Genomic DNA, 26,141 nt, shown 5'->3' with positions numbered 1-26,141 from the left:
CTGCCGGAGGATCTGCCACCTCGTTTCCATGGAGATCTTGGCCTGGAATATTCCACAGTGTCCACGTATCCAACTTCTTTAAAAAGTTACTCAAGTAAATGTAACTAAAGTGCTGAAAATCATCTTAACTTTCTCCGTCGCTGATTAGCCTCCGTCAAAGTTTGAGATTCGTGAGCTGATCTTCAGTTTTAAAGGTGCACTGTGGAACTTTTTAGGTTGGAGATGCTGTTGCTGTGTCTGTAATGTTACGCAATGTTTTAAAGTTACATAAGAGGAATTTAATTAATTATCTGTGTTTTTATAGGTCGAAAAATGCCAAATCTCAACTGTAAACACACCTTTAAAAGTCTGGGGATAAAGGTTTTTTTATAGTACAGAAACCAGATCTAAACCAGGACTAAACTAGGTCTAGACCAGGTCCTAAACTAGGTCTAAACCAGGTCCTATACTAGGTCTAAACCAGGACTAAACCAGATCTAAAATACGTCTAAACCAGGTCTAAACCAGGACTAAACCAGGTCTAAATCAGGTCCTAAACCAGGACTAAACCAGGTCTAAGCCAGGTCTAAATCAGGTCCTAAACCTGGTCTAAACCTGGTCTAAACCTGGTCTAAACCAGGTCTAAATCAGGTCCTAAACCAGTTCTAAACCGGGTCTAATCAAGGTCTAAACAAGGTCTAAACCAGGTGTAAATTTGGTCCTAAACCAGGTAAACCAGGTAAACCAGGATCTAAAACCAGGACTAAACCAGGACTAAACCAGGTCTAAATCAGGTCCTAAACCAGTTCTAAACCGGGTCTAATCAAGGTCTAAACAAGGTCTAAACCAGGTGTAAATTTGGTCCTAAACCAGGTCTAAACCAGGACTAAACCCAGAACTAAACCAGGTCTAAATCAGGTCCTAAACCAGGACTAAACCAGGTCTAAATCAGGTCCTAAACCAGGACTAAACCAGGACTAAACCAGGTCTAAATCAGGTCCTAAACCAGGACTAAACCAGGACTAAACCAGGTCTAAATCAGGTCCTAAACCAGTTCTAAACCAGTTCTAAACCAGGTCTAAATCAGGTCCTAAACCAGGACTAAACCAGGTCTAAATCAGGTCCTAAACCAGTTCTAAACCGGGTCTAATCAAGGTCTAAACTAGGCCTAAACCAGGTGTAAATTTGGTCCTAAACCAGGTATAAACCAGGACTAAACCAGGTCTAAATCAGGTCCTAAACCAGGACTAAACCAGGTCTAAATCAGGTCCTAAACCAAGACTAAACCAGATCTAAACCAGGACTAAACCAGGTCTAAATCAGGTCCTAAACCAGGTCCTAAACCAGTTCTAAACCGGGTCTAATCAAGGTCTAAACAAGGTCTAAACCAGGTGTAAATTTGGTCCTAAACCAGGTCTAAACCAGGACTAAACCCAGAACTAAACCAGGTCTAAACCAGGTCTAAACCAGGTCTAAACCAGGACTAAACCAGGTCTAAACCAGGTCTAAACCAGGACTAAAGAAAAACAAACTGACCTGGTGTCATCTTCTACTTGTTTCTATGGAGAGTGAGAAGTTTAATGCCATACTTTGGGACATTACGGGCAAAGCAACGACACAAGCAGGTCTAAACAAACAGGAAAGTTCCACAGTGCACCTTTAAAAGTCTAAATATTGTTTTTATGGTACAGAAATGAGGAAAAAAAACATGAGGTGTAGTAAAAATTTAAAAATCCTGAAATCCTTGGGCATCTTGAACGCATCAGGAGGACAGTCGACCAATCAGAGCGCAGCGTCACCCGGACCGGACTGAATGTGTTTGAATGGGACTTTTATTATTGATGTTTGAATGTTTGTTTTGTGTTTTAGCAGAAAATGTTAAAAGCCAAAGAAAAGAAAAGAGTGTTTTTGGTTTTTTGTTGTTGTTGTTTTTTCTATGAATGAGTTGGTACTGAGCAGAGGACAGACGTGGTACTGAACAAGAGTCTGGGAAACTTTCATCTTTTAACCAGAGGTTTGGATTTTAAATTGAAACTCTACAGTTTTATCTGTGATCAGGATTAAACCAGATTAAATCTGGACTCAAGAAAAACAAGATAACAAGGACTAAACCAGGTCTAAACCAGGTCAAAAACCAGGTCTAAACTAGGATTAAACCAGGTCTAAACCAGGTCTAAACCAGGATTGAAACAGGTCTAAACCAGGATTAAAATGGGTCTAAAACCAGGTCTAAACCAGGATTAAAATGGGTCTAAAACCAGGTCTAAACCAGGTCTAAAAAGGACTAAAGAAAAACAAAATAACAAGGTCTAAACTAGGATTAAAACAGGTCTAAACCAGGTCTAAACCAGGATTTAAATGGGTCTAAAACCAGGTCTAAACCAGGATTGAAACAGGTCTAAACCAGGTCTAAACCAGGTCTAAACCAAGTCTAAAAAGGACTAAAGAAAAACAAAATGACAAGGTCTAAACCAGGACTAAAAAAAGGTCTAAACCAGGACTAAACCAGGTCTTAATCAGGACTAAACCAAGACTAAACCAGGTCTAAACCAGGTCTTGGTTTTTTGTCTAAACATGATTGAGTAAAATTTCTGGGGTGAATTTATAAACTGGTGCTAACTGTGGTCACGTCACTGCGAGAAGCACAAGGCATTCTGGGAGATGTAGTGTTCTCTGTCAGAGCTGTACAGACATTGGCTTTTCATGGTTTGATATTTTTTAATAAAGTTTTTTTTAAATAAAGGGCTTGTGTTTTCATTTTTTAAAACTACAATAGGTTTCTAATTGTTTTATTATCGGTTATTGTTAATTAAAATGATCAATTTTATTATTTAAACCAGGACTTCCTCCTTGAAAATAACAAAAAGATCATTTCAGGCAGTGGACACACGGTGGCGCTACAGGCCGAGGAGGTTTTTACATAAGTTTTAAAGTACAGATACTGGACTCGAAGTAAAAGTATCACATAAAATATCTAAATTATTGTGACCCAGAAAAGTCTGAGTTTTGAGCTGATTTATACAAAAACCACTGATTTGTCTAAAACCAGGTCTAAACCAGGATTAAATTAAGACTAAACCAGGACTAAAACAGGTCAAATCAGGACTAAAGAAACAAGATAATAATGTCTAAACCAGGTCTAAACCAGGAGTAAACCAGGTCTAAACGAGGACTAAAGAAAAACAAGAAAACAAGGTCTAAATCAGATCTAAACCATGACTAAAAAAAGGTCTAAACCAGGTCCAAACTAAGACTAAACCAGGACTACATCAGATCTAAACCAGGACTAAACTAAACTAAACTAAACTAAACCAGGTCTAAACTAAACCAGGACTAAACCAGACTAAACCAGGACTAAACTAAGACTAAACCAATACTAAACTAAGACTAAACCAGGACTAAACTAAGACTAAACCAAGACTAAACCAGGACTAAACCAAGACTAAACCAGGACTAAACCAGGTCTAAGACAGGTCTAAACTAAGACTAAACCAGGACTACATCAGATCTAAACCAGGACTAAACCAAGACTAAACCAGGACTAAACTAAGACTAAACCAAAACTAAACAGGACTAAACCAGGACTAAACCAGGACTAAACTAAGACTAAACCAGGACTAAACTAAGACTAAACCAGGACTACATCAGATCTAAACCAAGACTAAACCAGGACTAAACTAAGACTAAACCAGGACTAAACCAGGACTAAACCAAGACTAAACCAGGACTAAACTAAGGACTAAACCAGGACTAAAACTAAGACTAAAACCAGGACTAAACCAAGACTAAACCAGGACTAAACCAGGACTAAACCAGGACTAAACTAAGACTAAACCAAACTAAACCAGGACTAAACCAAGACTAAACCAGACTAAACAAGACTAAAACTAAAACCGGACTATCATGACTGACAAGAGAATCCACAATGTTACACGACCTTTTCACAGTTTTTTTTATTTTTTTTTTTTATACCAACCATCCAGACTCGGGTGTGTCCCAGTTCTGAATTGTGAAAATGTGGTCACTCTAATCTAAGTATCGTTTAAAATGTACTTTAAGTGTTTCAAAAGTACTTCACTCTGATTTTGATTTTTAAATTGTGATTTTGATCAGCAGAAGCATGAATCAATTTCACCGGTGAATTTGCCAGTTTGCTGGTTGTCATGTCAACAAAGTATTTTGATTTAATGTTGAAAACCACTTTCTGTTGTGCACTAATGTGAGTCAGTACAGTCACATTTTCTTTGTGATTTGGTTTTTAAGCAGCTTTTCTGTATTTTACTTAAAGGTTGTATGGAGGATTTTTTGTTTTTGTTTCAAATTGTCGATGAAAGTTCAAAATAAAATTATAATAGAGATGCAGCAGCCTTGTAATTATGATGACCAAAAAAAAAAAAAGAATGAAAATCCATCAACTGTGGATGTGATGGAATCCGTGTATCATTCGTTCATTTGTTTTTCAATATAAAACCAAAAATAAGAAAACGAAAAAACAACTGTTTTCTTCATTATTTGTCTCCAAAACCAAAATGAAAAAACAGATAATGATTCGTTTTTTCAGTTTTCGATATTGTGTTTAAATGAACAATGGAAAAAACGGATAACGGCCGTTTCCCGTTTATGTGACTTCAGTGACTGCGATGTCGAACTTTTGCACCGCGTACGGACTGAACCAGGACTGATCCAGGTCCAGGACCAGGACCAGAGAGGGACTGAGACCAGGACCACACACCGGGAGCAGAGAGGAACTGAGACCGAGACCAGCGGTCCGAGCGGTTCCGTGTCATCGTCTCCGCACTGGTTCCGTGCGAGGAAAGTGAGAATGTTCTGTGGACTACAGGTCCGGACGGGCTGCTCCAGTCCTCCGCGCTCAAGAACCACTGCGGCTGGTTCCGAGGTGGTGCAAAGCAACAAACTGACGCTTTCACACCAATGAAAACGAACCGAACTAAGAGCTTTTGGTTCAAATGGACCAGGTCCGGGACCAGACCGGGACAGACGGAGCCTCCGGACCAGACCACACCAAGGCCCAGATCGGAGGCTCAGAGCCCACGGCCGGAGCTCGAAGCTGAGGCTTGGACCCCGTGGAGGCTCAGAGTCAAAGCTTGGAGTCCGCCCAGTCCTTGCTCTGGTCCTGCTCTGGTCCGCTCTGGTCCTGCTCTGGTCCCGCTCTGGTCCGCTCTTTCCGCCCCAGTCTCGCTCTTGGTCCCGCTCTGGGTCTCGGACCTGGATCAGTCCTGGTTCAGTCTGTACGCGGTAAAAGCGCCCGGTGAAAGTTCCGGCTATAGAAAAAAACGGCTGTTGGGTTGTCAATCAAACTCCCTACGTTTGTAGTGTCACTGAGTTGCCGACGCGCTGGGATTATGTGGTTTACGTTTACCTCATGCACTGATGCTGTTTACTCAACCAACACAGTGGGTCTTAGCGTCTTTTTCGAACTGTAGCTTCTTCTCACACAAAGTTTGTTGTGACGGCAGAAAAAAACTCACGACCAGTTCGCCACAAAAGAAAGTCTGTTTTTGACGTAGCTGAAAGAAGAAGAGACGGGGAAGAGGAGCGAAGCGCGACAACTGAAAATGGACAAACAGTCGCTGCATTTCTCTTTCCTTGGAAAAATCTTCTATACAACCTTTAAACAAATGATAATGTATGTCTCTCTTTACTGTTGGTGAGGATCAAATTGGTCAAAAATAGGAACTTCTTGAACATTTCTTGTATAAAACTGAGGACAAATCAGTGTTTTTTGTATAAATCTGCAGGGACAGGGGACACAGGACTCAAAACTGGGACTGTCCTGGGTAAATAGAGACGTCTGGACACCCTGAGTTTGAGTCTGTTCCTTTTGAGTTTGAAGAATAATGAAGGTCTTGCCAAAATTTACGTCTAACTCATGGATAACTCTTTTTTTTTGGTTCCAGAGATTAAACCAGGACTAAACCAGGTCTAAACTGGGTCTAAACCAGAACTAAAACAGGAGTAAAACAAGTCAAATCAGGACTTAAGAAAAACAAACTGACCTGGACAGACGACCAATCAGAGCGCAGCGTCACCTGGACTGTGTTTTTGTCATTTTTAAGCAGCTTTTTTTGTATTTTACCTAAACAAATGACAACTTATGCCTCTTTTTACTGTTGGTGGGGATCAAATTGGTCAAAAATAGGAACTTCTTGAACATTTCTTGTATAAAACTGAGACAAATCAGTGGTTTTGGATAAATCTGCTGGGACAGGGGACACAGGACTCAAAACTGGGACTGTCCGATGCTGTTACCTGGTTTTAAGAATAGTTACGGTTTTGCTGAAATTCACGTCTATAAACTATAAACCCCAAGTTGTTTGCTTCTTGAGTAAATATTTTTTGTTGGTTCCAGAGATTAGACGTCCTTTCCTGATAGTATCAAAGACAAATCTGTCGTTTATTGTCCATTCTTGACTCACTTGTGTGTCAGTTTAAAATCGAAGGGACTTTTATTGGTGCGTTTTTTCGCTTTATGGTCGTTTTCAAGCATCGTTTTCTGTATTTTAGCTCAACAAATGACAATATCTCCTCTTCCTCACTGTTGGCAGGGATCCAGTTGGTCAAAAATAGGAACTTCTTGAACATTTTTTGTATAAAACTGAGACAAATCACCAGTTTTGTTTAAATCTGCGGGGACAGGGGACACAGGACTCAAAACTGGGACTGTCCCAGGAAAATAAAGACGTCTGGTCACTTTAAGTTGGGAGTTTATTCCAGTTACAGGGTTTTAAAAAGAGTGAGGGTTTAAGGGATTGTTTGCATCTTGGGTAACTCTTTTTTTTTTTTTTTTTTTTGGTTCTAGAGATTAGTCTTCTTTTCCTGATAGTATCAAAGGAAATCCTGTCCTCTAAACTGAACATTTTAAGATGCCCTGTGTTTAGTGTGACCAGATTTACAAAATTTTGAAAACTGGGACACACTCGGGTTGGGATTTTTGTTATAAATAAAATTGTGAAAAGAAAAGAGCGCGTAACATTGTCCATTCTCGACTCATTTGTGGCTCAGTTTAAAATCTAAGGGACTTTTGTTGGTGCTTTTTTTTTGCTTTATTGTAGTTTTAAAGCATCTTTTTCTGTATTTTAGCTCAACAAACGACAATATAATCCTCTTCTTTCCTCTTCAGATTGGTCAAAAATAGGGACAACTGGAACATTTCTTGTATAAAACTGAGACAAATCACCAGTTTTGTATAAATCTGCTGGGACAGAGGACACAGGACTCAAAACTTGGACCGTCCCAAGTAAATAGAGACGTCTGGACACTCTGAGTTTGCGTCTTGTTCCTCATGATGCAGTCACTGGGTTTTAAGAAGAGTTTGGGTCTTGCTGAAAGTTGGTTCCAGAGATTCGACTCCGTTTCCTGAGAGGATGAAAGGCAAAATCTGTCCTCTAAACATTTGATCATTTTCAAGAGGTCCTGTGTATAAAGCTGGGGTCCTCAAACTCTTTTCTCTGCCACGTTTTCGCTCTCGACTGTGATGTGGGTCGGGGGCGGTTCGGCCGTTTAACGTAACTGTTTGACCCTGACGACGCAGATTATATTCTTTGAAAACCGCCGCACTTTCTTTACACATCAGACAAACTGCACGCTCCAACACTGAACAACAAAATAATCGGTTGTCCACTGTTCTTTGAAAACTCCGCACTCTCTGTCAACTTTACGCACTTTAACACGAGTCATTTCTCTGTCCTTAACTAAACTACACAACTCTGCTCGTGTGTCGACTGTCACGGTTCGATCTTGAGTTTGTCAGGCGACGAAAATTCTGCGGCAAATGTAAATATGTCGTATAGTAATTTAAATATATGTATACATACTTTATAAATATCATTTTTAACTGGAAAAAATCAATAAAATACAAGATGCAGACGTGTTATTTGCCAAAAAAGTAATAAAAAAAATAGGCCATGACACTTTTAAGGATTGGGTTAGGGCCAGTTCAAGCGTTGGGGGGCCGGTCAAAGGGGCCTGGAGGACCTTAATGCTCAATTCAGATTTTTTTTGTGAAATCCGATGTTTTTGCGAGGTCGTTCACATTTCCAATTAAATGTGACTTGTATGTGACTCCAGTGTGAACATTAAACGGCCCGAAAGTGTCCCGCATGTGACACTGGAGACACGACGACGTCAACCGCAGCGAGCGTCTCTGTGTTTGTTATAGAAAAATAGTGAAAGGTGAAGGCGATGGGCAGGATTGATCCACAGGAAGGACCAAAAAGGAAACTTTGTCTGCCTAAATCATCCCGAGTTTGCAGTGAACATTTTGTACTCAACCTTGGTTAAAAATTTAAAAAGTCAACGCCAAAGCGAAAGGCACCAACTGTTCACCAAGAAACACCTTCCACTGCAAAGAGACCAAGACGTGATGTTGCTGTAAAACCACAAGAACAAGAAAGTGCAGCTCAGTCTGTTTGTCTTCTGCTCCTCTCACTTAACAAACGGGATCAAGCTTTGTTGACGCTCCACGTACAAAATGTTCACTGCAAACTTGGGATGATTTAGACAGTCAAAGATTTTCTTTTTGGTCCTTCCTGTGGATCAATCCTGCCCATCGCCTTCACCTTTCACTATTTTTCAATTCTGTTGGGAAGAGAAACAGTTTGAACGGAGGTTTAGAGTCACACACATCTGATTCCCTTTTGCATTTATGGAGTTGCAAACAAGTTTCTCGAGTCATTTTCTGCTGTTAAGATCCAACAACCACACAATTACGATGTCCGAATCCCAAAACTAAAATATGACAATATCAGAACCAGAAAGACTTGAAAAGATCGACTTTGTCATAGACGCATCCCACTGGGAAAACAAACATTTCGGTTTGATGCTCACTTTTTTGGAAAATCGTTCCCAGTCTGCACTGCGCAACAACCAGAAGTCCGAGATTCTTGATGTGTCTATTGAGCACCTGGAGATTTTAAAGTTCCTCTCGTACTGGAGCCAGAACATGAACAACTTACTTGTTTTAAGGAGGAGATTGAGAAGGAGAAGGACGAGGTTTTTGGCCGTGGTGTTTAGTGGGACAGTCCGTTTAAAGGAACATGTGGATGCAGAGACGTAGCCAAGAGTGGTGGGATTGCTGTGTGCTTCAGTGACACGGAGTTCAATAACAATGTTCGTATGACGAGAAGAACGTTTGTGTACATTTGTGGCTTGTTGATAACGTGTAGGTGGGATGAATGTGACCTGTCCGTTCACACTGAAGTCGCATGTCAAAAGATCAGATATGTATCGGTTTCAGGAGCACATATCTAAGTGTCCTGGGTCACATTTGAAAAAATCGGATCTGTGTTGTTCAGACTGTCAATAAAAGATCAGATACAGGAACATAGGGGCCAAAAAATCAGATTTGGGTCCCTTCAAGTTGCAGTGTGAGCGTAGTTTGATGACCCTTGGTATAGAGTGACCACACGTCTCTATTTAAACGGGACAGTCCCAGTTTTGAGTCCTGTGTCCCCTGTCCCAGCAGATTTATCCAAAACCAGTGATTTGTCCCAGTTTTATACAAGAAACGTCCCAGTTGTCCAGATTTTTAACCAATTTAATCACTGTCAACAGTAAAAAGCGACATAACTTGTAATTTGTTTAAGTAAAACACAGAAAAGAACAACCAAAACATGAAGAAAATGTGACTATACTGACTCACATTAGTGCCAAGTGTCGAGTAATTTTCATTAATTACGAACTCGTTTCACAATTTTATTACCAACCACCACAAACCAAACCAGGAATGTCCCAGTTTTTTTTATTTTTAAAATTTGGTCACATACCTGTTTATTTATCACCTGATTTTAAACTCTGATGATTAGACACAAGTGGATATGTCAAAGGCAACTCTTTTAAGAATCTCTTCTTTACTTACCACAAAGTCCACTTCACCTGGTTCAAAGTCTCTAGTCCCAGTGAGAAGACCACGGTGATCCTTAATCTACACCTAAAACCAAGTCCTGACCTTAAACGTTACAAAAACCCTGCTCCTAAACCTGATTCTGAACCTGTTTGTCATGAAAAAACGAAGCAATTCTGGATTTTCATGGTCCCACAAACGTCAAAACTGTAGATGCACGAAGACGACGCAGTGACAAGGTGTTTAAGATCAACTATTACTCAAAATTTAACTCACAATTTATTATTATTTGTTGATAAATGTGTGAAATTATCCAAGAAAACGTCCGTGTGATTCTGTAGTTCTGGGTGATTGTGCCGCTTCTGCAATTTCCTCGTGGTGTGGTTGTGGATAAAGTTTTTAGGTGTTTTGTCCGACTTTAAGCACAGAAATCTAAAAATTTTACTTAAACTTCTATACTGAATGTTTCCCAGCATCTTTAAGAACCCAGTGCACAACAGCGCCCTCCACAGACTGTATGAAGAACGATCGGCTTCAGTCAAATGAAGCTCAGCGAGGGTGGCGGTTATAGGAGCGAATTTTGAGCATTTTTATATGGATTATTTTATTCAACTTGGGTTATATTTACAATAAAAACAGCTTAAATTGTGTAAATAAAATCCTTAAAAATTCGGGACCAGGATCGGTATCTGGAATTACAAATATTTAAGAGATCGGTATCGAATCGGCATTAGGAATAGGAATTTATTTATGGACAAAATAGCAAAATCAAAATTAATCATTTCAGGATCATGTACAGTAAGTTTTTATGAACATTTTAAGACCAACATGATGAATAAGAAAGAAATCTGTGCATATTTGTCTGTAGTTGAGTGTAAAATAAAAATTCGTAAACTCTCGGATGAGTCCAGTTGTACGTAAAATGTTTTGTGTGTTTTTTATCCATCAGAATACGAATTGAAAAGTTACAACATCAAGAATTGTAATCATGAAATGAAACGATTACGCTTTTTTCACGTACGAATATGACTTCACAGACACGACTCGACTGTCAGAAATACAGGACTAAACCAGGACTGAACCAGGACTGAGCCAGGAGGACTAAACCAGGACTAAAATAGGACTAAAGCAGGAATAAAAAACAGGACTAAACCAGGACTACGTCAGGACAGATGTTGTTTAGACCTGGTAGTCATTCTAATCTAGACTAAGCTGGCTCAGTCCTAGTTCAGTCCCGTTTAGTCTTGGTTTAGTCCTGTTTTAGTCCTGGGTTTAGTACTGGTGTAGTCCCGGTTTAGTCCCAGTTTAGTCCCAGTTCAGTCCCAGTTTAGTCCTGTCTTTAGTTCTGGTTTAGTGCTATTTTAGTCCTCATTCAGTCCTGGTTTAGTCCTCCTGGTTCAGTTTTGGTTTAGTCCTGTTTTAGTGCCGTTTTAGTCAGGGTTTAGTCCTGCCTTAGTCCTAGTTTAGTCCTGGGTTCAATTATGGTTCAGTCCTGTTTTAGTCCTGTTTTAGTCCTAGTTTAGTCCTGTTTTAGTCCTGTTTTAGTCCTGGTTCAGTCCGTATGCAGCATCTCGATCTCGATGTTTCTTCCGTCTGTGAAATTACGTCATCGTATTTTTCAGTCGAGTCTCGTCTGAGTTCACGTTCGTACTTCAGAAAGTGTAACCGTTCCATTTCGTTTCTCGATTATAATTCTCGCCGTCGTAACTTTTCAATTCATATTCTGACGGACAAAAAACACACAAAACATTTTACGCACGACTGGACTCACTCCAGAATTTACGAATATTCATTTTACGCATCAACTGTAAACAAATACGCACCGATTTCCCAAAATATATAAACTCCCTCCTCCCCCCGAAGTGATGAAGAAACCAGGCGGCCGTTTTGGAGCCAGTTTTATTGACTGATAAAATCCTGTGACAGCGGCTCTCGACTAAAAACCAGAACAACTTAAATAAACATGATTGTGAGACATGCAGCGCGAGGGCGGGCTCCTGCGTGTTGGCACAAACACACCAAAAGTCCCCAAGAAAAGAAAAGCACACACTTCCAAAGCATTTTCATCGTCAGGACAACCCAGAGGTCAAAGGTTAACGCAAAGGTGAAGAGGAGGAGGGAGGAGGGTGGAGGGTGGGTGGATGGGTGGGGGGGGCGGCGACGGGTGGGAGGGGGTGGGGGGGGGGGCGGGGTTCACATGGCGTATTTTTGGGTCCAGTCCTGAGCTGTCTTGTTGTATCTGAAAAAAGAGAGAGAGAAAAAGAAGAGGAGTTAGATTCAGGAACGAGGAGGGAGGAAGCACGATGCCATGCTCCAAAAAAAAACAGTTTTTTAAATGCAAACGCACAAACATCTGTACTCGAGTAAAAGTGCTTCAGGGGAGTTACTTCACATAATGTTACTCGAGAAGAAGTGGAACAAGATCGAGAGCAGTAATGGACCTTTTCACAACGGTGCAAAATATCTGGAAATGAATCTGTGTGTCACTCGTTCATACGTTTTTCAAAATAAAACCAAAAATAAGAAAATGAAAAAAACAAAAAACAAAACAGATAATGATTCATTTTTTTCATTTTTGTGTTTAAATGAATAATGGAAAAAACAGATAACGACCATTTCCCATTGCTGTGACTTAAACTGCGATGCCAGACTAAACCAGGACTAAAACAGGTCTAAACCAGCTCTAAACCGGTCTCAGTCCTAGTCTCAATCCTGGTCTCAGTCCCAGTCTTAGTCTGGTCCCAGTTTCAGGACTGAACCAGGACTAAAACAGGACTAAATCGGTGTTAGTCCTAGTCTCAATCCCATTCTCAGTCCCGGTCCTGGTCCGGTCCCGGTCTCAGGACTAATCCAGGACTGAAACAGAACTGAACCGGGACTAAACCAGGACCCGAACCAGGACCCAAACCAGGACCGGAACCAGGAGTGTCAGGACTGGCCCAGATGTGTGCCCGCCTAGACTTTCGGGTGATCAGGAAACCGGGACTGAGACTGAGACCGGGACTGAGACCTTTTTTAGTCCCGGTTTTTGTCTTGGTTTAGTCCCGGTTTTTGTCTTGGTTTAGTCCCGGTTTTTGTCTTGGTTTAGTCCCGTTTTTTGTCTTGATTCCCGGTTTTTGTCTTGGTTTTAAGTCCCGGTTTTTGTCCTGGTTCAGTCCTGGTTCAGTCCGTATGCAACGCAAAAGTCCGGCATCACAGTTTAAGTCACGAAAACGGGAAACTGTTGTTATCTATTTTTTCCATTATCGATTTAAACACAAAATTGAAAAATGAAAAAACATCTCGTTACTTTTTTTTTCATTTTGGTTTTGGAGACAAATAATGAAGAAAAAAGCTTTTTTTTTTCCGCTTTCTTATTTTTGGTTTTATTTTGAAAAACAAATGAACGAATGATACACAAATTGAAATATCTGCCGTATTCTCCACCAGCAACAAGGTCCACGAAGGATAAACATTCTTCATGAAGAATTTATCTACAACTATGAAGGTAAGAAAAACGAAAACTAAAAGGCGAACAACAACGACGACGCGTTTTCTTCTTCATTACATATTTTTTGGCTGGTGCGACTTACGGTAGTTCAAAGACGGCTTAATTCTAGTCTAGAGGTAGATTATTTTAAGATATCTTGTCTTGTCTTGCAGGCACGGACAGATAATTTCTCTACTTTAGTAATTTTCTGATAGATTTAAATGTTTATGTCTCAAATTTTGGCAAAGATTTGTTGCAGTTACAGATAAGACGAGTGATGTTTTTTTTTTTTGGTATAAAGTCAACTGGAGCCAGAGTCGATGGAGCCGGAAGTGCGCCCATGCTCACTTCCTGTTGTTTGTCCATTTATGCAGTCAGTGGTCCAGATGAGTGAGTGAGAAAGTCCATGCTGACCCTGGTCCCGCCTCCACACTCGCTGCGTTCACATGCACGAGGACCGAGGACCGAGGACAGACCAGGTCCAGTTTCATCTAACGCGTTTAAACGACGACTCAGGACGCCGCGGATCCGTTCTCCCGAATCCCGATCACACCCGGAGAAGCTGGAGCGAACCCGGACTCCCGCTGCGATTTACACTCGAGAGGCATTCAACTGCACCAGGTCACAAACAGTCAGGAAAAACAGTGTCCCAGTCTGGAGCAGGTCCGACACGAGTTTTCATTCAGTTGTTTAGCGCATTCCCAAGTCCTCAGCAGGGATGTCCCACTTTAGAGTATTTTAGAGCATCAGATTTGGTGAAAAGATCGGTAGATACAGAATATATCATCCTCTAGAGCAGAGATTCCCAACATTTTTTTTCTGGGGACCCATATTTTAAAAGTCACACACCTTCGCGACGCAAATCAATCACAAAATAAAGTTGTATTTGAGCATTTTTGAACATTAACGAGGATATTTTATTGTTGACTGACTGATCGTGTCTCTCTGAACAATTAGTATTACTCAAGTTTTTAAATAAGCAAAAAAAAAAAGATCCATAAGTCGCCTATTTGGACTTTAAATGTGGCCTATTTCTTTTTCTTTTCAACTTTCCATTGAACCAGCAATAGTGGAACAAAATAGTCAATCAAATAATTACCAAAAGATTAGAAATATACTATAAATTATACTTCATAAAACAAATTATAGGAGTGCTGTTGGACAAATCCATGTCTTTGGAGGGGCACTGCAGCCAAGTGGTTAAAAGTTGGTTTTTATCAGCTTCGGAACATCACTAAACTCACACCAATTTTATCAAACGCTGATCTTGAAATGATTGTTCACTCTTTTATTTCATCTCGTTTAGATTATTGTAATTCTCTTTTTACTTGTTTTAATGCTTCTACACTTAAGCGGCTGCAGCTTGTACAAAAATGCGGCTGCAAGGTTTTTAACGGGAGCGAACAGGCGAAATCACATTACTCCTGTTTTATTTTCACTGCTCTGGTTTCCTGTTAAGTTCTGTGTTGATTTTAAAATTTTGGTTTTATCTTGCAGAGTTTTAAATGGTCAGGCGCTCCAGTACATCAGGGACTTACTGCGCCCCTACTCCTCAGGCCGCACCCTCCGGTACTCAGGTCAGGGTCTCTTGATGATCCCAAAGACCCGATTTAAAACTCGGGGTGACGTTTGCTTTCAGGCTGTGGCTCCCAAATTATGGAATATTGACTCTTTTAAAAAGCAGCTCAAGACACTGATATTTAGACAGGCTTTTATTTGACTGTGTCTGTAATTCCTCTGTTCTTGTTTATGTCGTTTTTATGCTGTTTTGCTCTGTAAAGAACTTTGTGATTTTTTTTATCTGTGAAAGGTGCTCTACAAATAAAGATTTACTTACTTTACTTATACAAAACATGTCTTAACATTTCATCCTACACGCAGAAAATCTCAGTCTTTGGGAAACAATGCTCTAGGGGTGTGCAAAAATATCGAAATATCAACATATCGTATCGTTTAATGCAATGATACAGTGTTGATATCGTGGGCTCCTGTATCAATATATCGCTAAGAGTATTTTGTAGTGTATTTTACTAAATTATTTAGTTACAGCTACAGTTTTGTTGCTTGTCCAGAGGAAGGAAACTCATTTATGCGACACATTTGACATTTTCACCGTTTCGATGAGGGTTTGTCCTAATAAATCTCACAATTTGCAAGTTTTTTCTCTCTGTTCTCGGGCTGCTCCCTCTCCTCCAGCGCGACCGTCTCAAGTATCTGATGTGCGAAGTTCATTCTTTTATACTGTTTTGATGAGTAAAATGGGCACGTTTCAGATGAACTTTGCACAAGAAGTGGTTTAACAAAGACCTTTCATATCACAGTAAGTAAGAGTTAGGATTTATTTTTTATTGAACCGTACAGAATCGATTTGAAATATATCGTATTGAATCACATTGAGGTATGTATCGTATCGGCAACTTCTTTTCGATTCCCAGCCCAGAGCAGCTTAAACACAAACTTTTAATGACAGAGATGATATTTGTTTTAAATCTGTCATGTTTTCACGGAGACTTAAGAGTGAAAAACAAACTTGGGACAAATCGGCAGAGGAGGAGGAGGAGGAGCAGAGCTAAATGCACTAACTTGTTTACACTTTAAGTAATCATGTGCTTTGGGCGACCTCGAAAACATAAATATAATATAATAAAAAAGTGAGATACAAAATCCTCTAATGATTCTCTCACTGTGATCTGAGGCTGTTGTACTGTGGACGAGTTTAATTTTACAACATTATAACAAATAATTAGGCTATTTTTAAGTTAGTCTGTACTTTTTCTACTTCACTCACGATCATTAACAATTAGAAGATCAGTTTTGGGAATCGCAAATATAAAATCGTGGGTCAGCGAGACTGTGTGGGGACATCCCTGGTCCTCAGTGCGTGTAAAAGGTCGTGAGTAACACAACAGTCCACATGAGCCAAACCGGAGCACAGACACAGCCATGCCTCAGTCTAGCTTACCCTCACAGCATGGCGTACTTCTCTGTCCACTCCCTGGCTAGTCTGTTGTACCTGAGGTTTACAACCAACCGCTTTAGTTTGAGAGCTCGAGTTTGATTTGACCCCTGCCTCCTGTAACCTGAGTGTTTTTAAAAAGGTCCATAACGCACTATTCTATATAGATCTGTCAGAATGTTGTTTCCTCGTCACAAACAGACCTGCAGTTGTGTTTTGTTTCATTCACATTCATTTAGACTGAGTTCTTGTCTCAAACTGAAAACACTGTTCCACCTTGTGATGTCATGTGGTAATACAGGAAGTGCTCCAGACTCAGGACTAAACACGGGAGTCAGGACCAGTTACTTTATAAAAGTAGTGTTTGCTCATTCCTTCTTTAAAAAGTAATCCCTTACTTTACTTAGTTGCTCTCTATGGAAATAAGTTTTTACTTTACGCGTCACTTCTTGGTGGTAAACTTCACCTGAGGATAAAACCATCACGAAACCGAGAGTCGACAAGAACCATAAGCGAAAGTTGAAAAGAACTTTGAAGAGAGAGTTCAAGAAGACGTGAAACTGTTAAGAGGTAAATGGGTTCATCAGTCTGCCCAGGGGATTCAACTCAGCGGGTGAGGGACGACCGCTCAGTGTGGGAGGATCCCCTCGAGGGACGTCTCCCCGGGTGTCGCTGGCCCCCATCGATCGCTCTCCCTCCAAGGCGGTGCCTGGGTCGGCCAGAAAAGTCTTGAGGTGGCACGACGCTCCAGCTGTGTGCTTTACAGCTGCGCCCTCTCAGGGACAGGGGCCCCTGTTCCCGGTGTGACTGTCCTCAGTGCTGCCTCCAGGGCGGGGACCAGCCCACATACACAGAAAAGTAACACTGCAGAATTGAAAAAGGAACTACGTTTTGTTACAAAATGTTCAATAGTAGCATGTTACTCTATTTTTACCTGGAAAAAGTATTTACTGTGACACGTTACACCCAACACTGGTCAGGACTAAACACAGTCAGTGTTTCAGATTCATGAAGCTAAAACCTGGAACAGTCTGAACATGTGAGACAGACTCTACTCTGACTCAGAACAGTTCTGTTTAGCTTTATATGACTGAAAGGTTTTTATTCTGCACTCTTCTGTCTCATTTAATGTCTCTCTCTCTTTTTAATTTTATGATTATACTCCTTCACTAGAATCATTTAGATAATGTCATTTCCAATCTCATGAAATTATGTACATTTACTTCAGTAGAGAACTAAAGGTAAAGTAAAAAAAAAGGTGTTAACTTGAAAATTACCACTTCATGACATCACAAGGTAGAACAGAGCATTTTGACCTTTGGAGAGGTAGAAAGACTAAAAATTAAAAGTTACTCAAACATGTGAATGAAACAAAACACAACTCCAGGTCTGTTTTTGACATGAAAACAACATTACAACACAGTCTGAAGGCTCAGCAGTGTAACACAGGACCAGAGTTACTCTGCTGATCTCTCTCTTTATTTAGCGGCTTAGTAATATTATTTTGTCCGTCATCTTGTCACCAAATTTATTTAAAGGTGTACTATGTCACTTTTCTGGCAAAGGGCCTGCCAGCTGCTTGTCTAAATGAAAATGTTAGTGCTTTACTTAATGTTCCACAGTATGGCATTAAAGCTCCTACATTATTACACAAAACTGACTCTTGTGAGTTTTAAGTCGTGTTATAATGTTATTTCCTTCTCAAAAACAGACCTGGAGTTGTGTTTTGTTTCATTCACACGTGTTTTGAGGAAGCTTTTTTATTATTTTGTCATGACATCTTGACATCTCCAAAGCTCAAAACGCTCTGTACCACCTTGTGATGTCATGTAGAGGTAGTTTTCAACAAAAACAACAGAGTACTTTCAGTTTGAGAGAAGAAATGAGCCTAAATCTTCAGGGTTTGTGAGTTAAACATGTGTGAATGAAACAAAATACAACTCCAGGTCTGTTTGTGATGATGAAACAACATTATGTCATCACGTAAAGAGCCATGAAACACCCTCGCGAATCTTCAAAATCTGAACGACGGGTTGTGGGGAAGCCCGGCGCGCTCTCCGGACTTTAGAACTGAGCGAACATTTGTGCTCAGGATCATTCAAGTTTATTTATGTCTATAGCACATTTAAAATAACTTCAGCTGACAAAAGTGCTTCACATATAAGCCAACAAAATAGAAATCATGGCGTTTTCATTTTTTTCTCCAGACACGGCGGGACATTGATGTGCCCAGCGGTGCCAGGTCGGGGCTGAGAGGGGCTCCCGTAGACGCCAGTGGCTGCGCTCGTCACGTAATAATCTGTGTTTGAATCACTGGTGCCGTTAGTCCAACCCGAAAACTCAAATGTACTGAAATGTTCTGGCCGTGGTTGATCCTAAAGAGGCCAGTACAGACACGACTTTCGACTCAAAAGTCAGAATGTTAACAAATATGCACTAAAATACTAAAATAAGTCCAGGGATAGAGATACACTTCTATTTTAGACCCACACATTTACACAGATAATCAGAAGAAAAAAGTGATTTTGGTGTTTATTGGCCCTTTAAACTCAGGATGTTTCGGTTCTCAGCAAAAAAAAAAAAAAAAAAAACACACCTGCAATACACGCATCAAGAATCTCGGACTTCCGGTCATCGCGCAGTACATACTGGGAAGGATCGTCTGAAAAAGTGAGCATCAAATCGCCATGTTTGTTTTCCCAGTGGGATGTGTCTATTGACAAAGTCGATCTTTTCAAGTCTTTTGAACCATATCGCTTTTGTTTCTGGTTCTGATATTGTCATATTTTAGTTTTGGGATTCGGACATCGTTAATTGTGTGGTTGTTGGATCCTAACAGCAGAAAACGGCTTGAGAAATTTGTTTGCGAACTCCATAAATGCAAAAGTGAATCAGATGTGTGTGACTGCAAAAACCTCTGTTCAAACGGAATTGAAAAATAGTGAAAGGTGAAGGTGATGGGCAGGATTGATCCACAGGAAGAACCAAAAAGGAAACATTTGACTGCCTAAATCATCCTGAGTTTGCAGCGAACATTTTATATGTGGAGCGCCATTAAAGCAAAACCCTGATCCTTCACTCAATCTCGAATTTAAAAAGTCAACGCCGAAGCGAAAGGCACCAACTGTTCACCAAGAAACACCTTCCACTGCAAAGAGACCAAGACGTGATGTTGCTGTAAAACCACAAGAACAAGAAAGTGCAGCTCAGTCTGTTTGTCTTCTGCTCCTCTCCATTAACAAACGGGATCCCACTTTGATGGAGCTCCACATACAAAATGTTCGCTGCAAACTCGGGATGATTTAGGCAGTCAAAGATTACCTTTTTGGTCCTTCCTGTGGATCAATCCTGCCCATCGCCTTCACCTTTCACTATTTTTCAATTCCGCTGGGAAGGGAAACAGTTTGAACGGAGGTTTGCAGTCACACACATCTGATTCACTTTTCGCATTTATGAAGTTTGCAAACAAATTTCTCGAGCCGTTTTCCGCTGTCAGTCAATAGACTCATCCCACTGGGAAAACAAACATGGCGATTTGATGCTCACTTTTTCAGAAAATCCTTCCCAGTATCAATTGCGCAATGACCGGAAGTCAGAGATTCTTGATGCGTCTATTAAAGAAATACCTAATAGAGGTTAAATGCCACACTATGGAACATTTCACGCCGAGCTTTATATCTGTATGGAGACAAGCAGGTGATGGACAGATATGTTTTTAGTTCTTCTAGTCTATTTTGATGCTACTTCCACTCATGAAGTAAAAGCCTAGAGGGGAGGAGTCAGTCCAGGTAAAAACAAAAACAAAACCAAAACAAAGATGGCGGTAGTGTCGGCGCTGGCGTCGGTCGAGACTCACCTAGCGGGGTCGGTTTTGTAGATGCGGGCGATCTCGGGCACTAGAGGGTCGTCAGGGTTTGGGTCACATAACAGAGAACAGATGGACAATAGGACTGAGGAGAGACAACAGAACAACAGTTAGACGAAGAAAAAAATATTTAAGTTTAGTGCGTCGTGTGTGTGTGTGTGTGTGTGTGTGTGTGTGTGGATTTGTGTTTGCATCGTTAAAATTCAGATTCAAACGAAGGATCAACCTGTGGAAATTCTGAACATTTTGGGTGCGCAACGGACTAATTCCTTTTGGTCCATCTCACATGATCTCAATTTTTATCAACATTTCAGTATTTCAATTAGGGATGGGCATTCGATGAAATTTTCTTAATCGATCGTCAGAAGAATTAACGATCAATTATCGATTAATCATTAACGTTTTTATATTAAAATGATCATCATTATTATTACTATCTGCACTAATCTGCATAAATAAATTCAACTTTACGGCATATAAACCGTAAAGACTCTGGAGCCACATCAGCCCGTTTGACATTATAATGTGTTTAATTCAGTTTTGCGCAACTCTCACAGAAACAAAACTTAAAACTGCATTGGTAATTTGCATAAAGTAAGAGAAGATAAAACTACAGCTCTTGTGTCGCTGATGTGGTTCAATTTCTGTCAGATTAAAAGACATGACTCAGTGGAATACAGGTTAGTGTGACCAGATTTGCGTTTGTCAAAACCAGGACACCGTACGGGGGGAGGGAGGCGGGGACTCGTCATCCACATTGAGCGACTCTCACCTGGCAAAACTTTTTCCCACTGGACACAGAAACATATGTGCTGCTTTATACACTGTGCACATGGACTCACACTTGTCCCGAACGCAACGGAAAGTGTGGAATTTCTTGTACAAATCATTGTTAAATACACATTTGTGCTTCGGTACGTTGCAGACTGACCCACTGTTTGTGTCTCGCTCCTTCTGATGCAGAGACACATGTACACACCTGTTTGGTCACGCTACACACAGCAACCTACATTCGGTTTGTCGATTAAAATTAACGTAATTGATGAAAATCTTAATGATCAATTATCGATTAATCGATTAATCATGCCCATCCCTAATTTCAATCATTTTACTCAATACAATATATGGAGAATAAATGACTTTTTGGCTCTGCTGATAAAATAAAATACTAAATACAGATATTAGGGGTGTAACGGTACAAAAATCACGGTTCGGTAAAAATGCGAAACCATTTGCTTCTTGTTTATTTGTGTTTTTATTAAACCAACAATTTGTTTTAACTTTATGCAAACGGGAAAATAAAATAAATGCAAAGTGCTGCTTGGTAATACTACTAAGTTAAATAAAATATTCTCAAATAAGCAACAAATGTATTAAATATTATAAGGAAACAACAGGAAACAAAACTAGTTTTCCCAGTATTTTGTTCAGATTATTGTTTGACTGCGGGGGCCACCTTCATCTCCTCTATTAATGGGAAACACTGTGGGCCTTGTGACAAAAAAGCTGTTATATTTGGCCCTGATAAGTTCTGGTCCGGTTCCAGACTGTACTCTGACAGAGGGAGGGACTGGAGAGACCACAGGACTGAAGTAGGCACAGGCTGGTACTGCAGTTTGACGATGAATAATTTTATCATGATCATTATAACAGTTGCTGACAGTTTATAAATGTTATGGATTTTAATTATTATAGTTTAATTGTTAAGATCCATGTTTCTCTGAGGGCAGCTCCAACTTCCCAAAAACGAGACTCAAAAGCCGGGGTAAGTCGAGGTGACCCTGGGTTGACCCTGGGTTGACTTTTTTCGTGGTTGGCCTCAAACTTTGGAAAACTCGACCCTCCCCTTCAGTCCATTCTTTATAATCTTGTTTCCCGTTTCCATGGCTTTAACTGCAATGCTGGACTTTTGCACCACATACGGACTGAACCAGGACTGAACCAGGACTGAACCAGGACTGAACCAGGACTGAACCAGGACTGAACCAGGACTGAACCAGGACTGAACCAGGACTAAAACAGTATTGAACCTGGACTAAAACAGGACTGAACCAGGACCATAAAATGACCAAAACAGGACTAAACCAGGTCTAAACCAGATCTGATCTAGGTCTAAACCAGGTCTAAACCAGGTCTAAACCAGGTCTGAACCACATCTAAACTAGGACTGAACCAGGTCTAAACCAGGGTCTAACCAGAACTGAACCAGAACTGAACCAAGACTAAACAAAGTCTAAACAAAATCTAAACCAAGTCTAAACCAGGACTGGAGTGTCAGGACCAGAATGAGATCAGAACCAGGACTGAGACCGTTTTAGTCCTGGTTTAGTCCTGTTTTAGTCCGGCATCGTTTTTTTAAGTGACGGAAATGGTCGTTATCCGTTTTTTTTCCATTCTTCATTTAAACACAAAATCGAAAACTGAAAAAAAGAATCGTTATCTGTTTTTTCATTTTGGTTTTGGAGACAAATAATGAAGAAAATTGTTGTTTTTTCGTTTTCTGCATTATCACTCTAATATAAAATGCCCCACAAACGATTATTGTCCACTCTTTTTTTTTTTTTTTGAAGTAATATTTTTGTATATTGCCCCGTCCCTCGTGTGGAGCCCTGGGTTATTTACACCGTCGCACGCTGCTTCATAGCAACAACATAAGCTCCACTTAGAATAGACCGGGACCGGGCCTGAACCGACCAATCACGTCACGCGGAAAACACACACGCTTCATGAAGGTGCAAATGCAAAGAGACCACACTTCAGAAATGAAAAAAAAAAAAAAAAAAACGCATCACAGGCTCTGATGGCCGATGTCCAGAACGTTATTTTGAGGGTGTCCGTTTTATGCACCCACGACGTTTTAAGCATGAAAAAACAAACAGCTTCTCTAATTCTTTCTGCTTTTAAATTGCTCGACTCTGATGAAGGTTTTTGAATTTATTTGCACTGTAATAAATTATTGTACTGAGTTCGACTTGTGGACTCTTAAGTGAAATGACATCTGGGACAAGGCCTGTAACGATAATAAATCAATTAATCGTACGATAACTTTTAACAATACCAGCGATAAATTCTATTTGCTTGTTTGTTTGTTTTCCTTGTCTCTGTCTCTTTCTCACTCTCTACCAAAAGACTTAATATCATTCGTTCATTCGTTTTTCAAAATAAAACCAAAAATAAAAAAAAAAAAAAAAAAAAAAAGATGACTTTCTTCATTATTTGTCTCCAAAACCAGAATTAAAAAATGGACAGCGATTAGTTTTTTGATTTTGTGTTTAAATTAATTATGAAAAACACGGGTAACAGTCGTTTCCCGTTTCTTTGAGTTAAACTGCGATGCCGGACTGAACCAGGACTGAACCAGGACTGAACCTGGACTGAACCTGGACTAACCTGGACTGAACCTGGACTGAACAAGTACTAAACCAGGACTAAAACAGGACTAAACTAGAACTAAAAAGGATTAAAAAAGGACTAAACCAGGACTAAAAAAGGACTGAACCAGGACTAAAAAAGGACTAAACCAGGACTAAAAAAGGACTAAACCAGGACTAAAAGGACTAAACTAAACCAGGACTAAAAAAAGGACCTAAACCAGGACTAAAAAAGGACTAAATAAACCAGGACTAAAAAAGGACTGAACCAGGACTAAAAAAGCTAAACCAGGACTAAACCAGGACTAAAAAAGGGACTGAACCAGGACTAAAAAAGGACTGAACCAGGACTAAAAAAGGACTGAAAACTAAAACCAGGACTAAAAAAAAAGGACTAAACCTAAAAAGGGACTAAAAAAGGACTAAACCGGGACTAAAAAAGGACTAAACCAGGACTAAAAAAGGACTAAAAAATTAAAAACCAGGACTAAACCAGGACTAAACCAGGACTAAACCAGGACTAAACCAGGACTAAACCAGGACTAAACCAGGACTAAACCAGGACTAAACCAGGACTAAACAGCCTTCAGATGAACCAGGATTCTCCCCGAGGTTAAAAGTCATTTCTAGAGTACATAAAGTAGGTCACCTTTTGAGACTGTTAGCGCTGGAGACCACTGCGATCTCAAGATGTCCAGACAGATGCTGCCGTTACTGTTGATGTTGGGGTGGTAGATTCTGGTCGTGAAGGCCACCTGGAAACAGCGGAGGGTCAGACCGGGACACGGCACGGATCAAACTGTACAGAGAGAGGCTGATGCGGGTCTGACCGTAAGAGCGTCTGAGCACAAATAAGAGTTTAGATTCTCCTCACAGCGGGAGACCGGGAGCCACACGCAAACAAACAAACACAAAACACTGCCGAGGCTCAGGGAGAGGACAGCTGCGGGTACGACTCTCCTCCACCGCTCAAAAGTTTTAGAACACCATGATTGCAATTCAAGTCCAATGAAGAGCTTGAAATGGTACAAAGGTAAAAACTGAACAGGCAGAGGTAAAAAAAAAAAGATAAAAGATACAAAAGACAAGTCCAAGTTCTGACAAAACTACCTCAGGAAAAAAGAACACGATGGTAAAACTTGAAAACATGAAGTGTCCAGACTTAAACCCCATCGAGCTGGTTTGGGATGAACTGGACAGAAGAGTGAAGCGACCAACAAGTGCCACACATTTATGGAAACTTCTGCGACAGACTTGGGAAGAACTTTCTGAAGAATGTTTGATTTCTGTCGTAAAAAGAATGAGCCACGAGCGTGTTCAGCTGTTCTATCTGCCAAAGGTGGACACTTTCATCGATAAAAATGTTTTAGAATACATTTCGGTCGACAGTAAACAGTAAAAAAATTGGAAAAAGTGTGGTGTTCCAAAACTTTTGACCCAGGACTCTTCTCTCACCGAAAACATCTGAATCAAAGGCCCCATTCAGACTAGTTCATATTCGAGTCGTTTTCGTTGTGGATGCAGTGTTCGTTCACACTAATCCGATTGAAAACGGCTCCGGAGACGGAACGATCTGATCCAGCAATGTGTGGACGCCTGAAAACGCTGATACGCTGTGAAGTAATTCACCACCAAAACACTAAGGCTACGTTCAGACTGCAGGGCTTAACGCTCAATTCCGATTTTTTTGTGAAATCCGATGTTTTTGCGAGGTCGTTCACATTTCCAACTAAATGTGACTTGTATGTGACTCCAGTGTGAACATTAAACGGCCCAAAAGTGTCCCGCATGTGCACTGGAGACACGATGACGTCGACCGCAGCGAGCGTCTCTGTGTTTACGGAAGTTGTCCAAACATGGACGCAGCATTGAGCACCTGGAGATTTTAAAGTTCCTCTCGTACCGGAGCCAGAACATGAACAACTTACTTGTTTTAAGGAGGAGATTGAGAAGGAGAAGGACGAGGTTTTTGGTCGTGGTGTTTTGTGGGACAGCGGCAGCGACGTCCGTTGAAAGGAACGTGTGGATGTGGAGACGGAGCCAAGAGTGGTGAGTGGTGATGTGCTTCACTTCAGTGACACGGAGTTTATTAACAATTTTCGCCTACTTCAGCGCAGAATAGTGACGTTTGTGGCTTGTTGATAACGTGTAGGTCGGGTGAATACACTTTGACCGTTCAGACTGAAGACACATGTCAAAAGATCAGATATGTATCAGTTTTAGGAGCACATATCCAAGTGTCCTGGGTCGCTTTTGAAAAAATCTGATCTGTGTCGTTCAGACTCTCATTAAAAGATCAGATACAGGAACATAGAGGCCAAAAAATCGGATTCGGGTCACTTCAGCCTGCAGTCTGAACGTAGCCTAAGAGTCTAGAATATATGTCCATTCATATAAACGTGTGTCTGTGTGTAAGACCTGCAGACGTATAATCTCTGAAAAGTTTAACATGAACCATCTCGAACGCGACAGAAACAGAGAACAGACTCACCATCAGCAGAACACCCCTCTGTCACAGAAAGAACACTCATATTCCACTAAGTCGTGCCCTAAGTCTGACAGAAGCTGAACCGCATCAGCGACACAATAGTGAGTTGTTTTTTTGAGCGCTCAGTTTATGCAAATTAGTCATGCGGTCT

At 40.5% G+C, this 26,141-nt stretch overlaps 2 protein-coding genes across 2 annotated transcripts in view; one reads left to right on the top strand and one right to left on the bottom strand.

Annotated features, from left to right (window-relative positions):
• The window catches only part of nfkb1 (nuclear factor of kappa light polypeptide gene enhancer in B-cells 1), a 64,662-nt gene extending 61,941 nt beyond the window's left edge, over positions 1–2,721 (top strand). The window contains exons 23-24 of the mRNA XM_055160085.1: positions 1–630; positions 763–2,721. The exon at positions 1–630 is cut by the window's left edge and continues 261 nt beyond it. The gene's annotated coding sequence lies outside the window, so the exon portion shown is untranslated. The remainder of the gene's footprint in view (positions 631–762) is intronic.
• Positions 2,722–11,722: 9,001 nt separating this feature from the next.
• Positions 11,723–26,141, bottom strand: part of LOC110165506 (ubiquitin-conjugating enzyme E2 2-like) — a 31,291-nt gene continuing 16,872 nt past the window's right edge. The window contains exons 5-7 of the mRNA XM_055160226.1: positions 24,152–24,257; positions 20,123–20,216; positions 11,723–12,080 (exon numbers count right to left, since the gene is read on the bottom strand). Of these exons, the coding sequence (XP_055016201.1) occupies positions 12,035–12,080; positions 20,123–20,216; positions 24,152–24,257 (246 nt within the window). The 3' untranslated portion in view covers positions 11,723–12,034. The remainder of the gene's footprint in view (positions 12,081–20,122; positions 20,217–24,151; positions 24,258–26,141) is intronic.

This window comes from Boleophthalmus pectinirostris, unplaced genomic scaffold, assembly GCF_026225935.1.
Source record: "Boleophthalmus pectinirostris isolate CB_2022bp ecotype Guang Dong unplaced genomic scaffold, ASM2622593v1 HiC_scaffold_3, whole genome shotgun sequence".
NCBI lineage: Eukaryota > Metazoa > Chordata > Actinopteri > Gobiiformes > Gobiidae > Boleophthalmus > Boleophthalmus pectinirostris.
The sequence above is the reverse complement of the archived record's forward strand: the minus strand, read 5'-3'. Positions and strand labels throughout refer to the sequence as shown.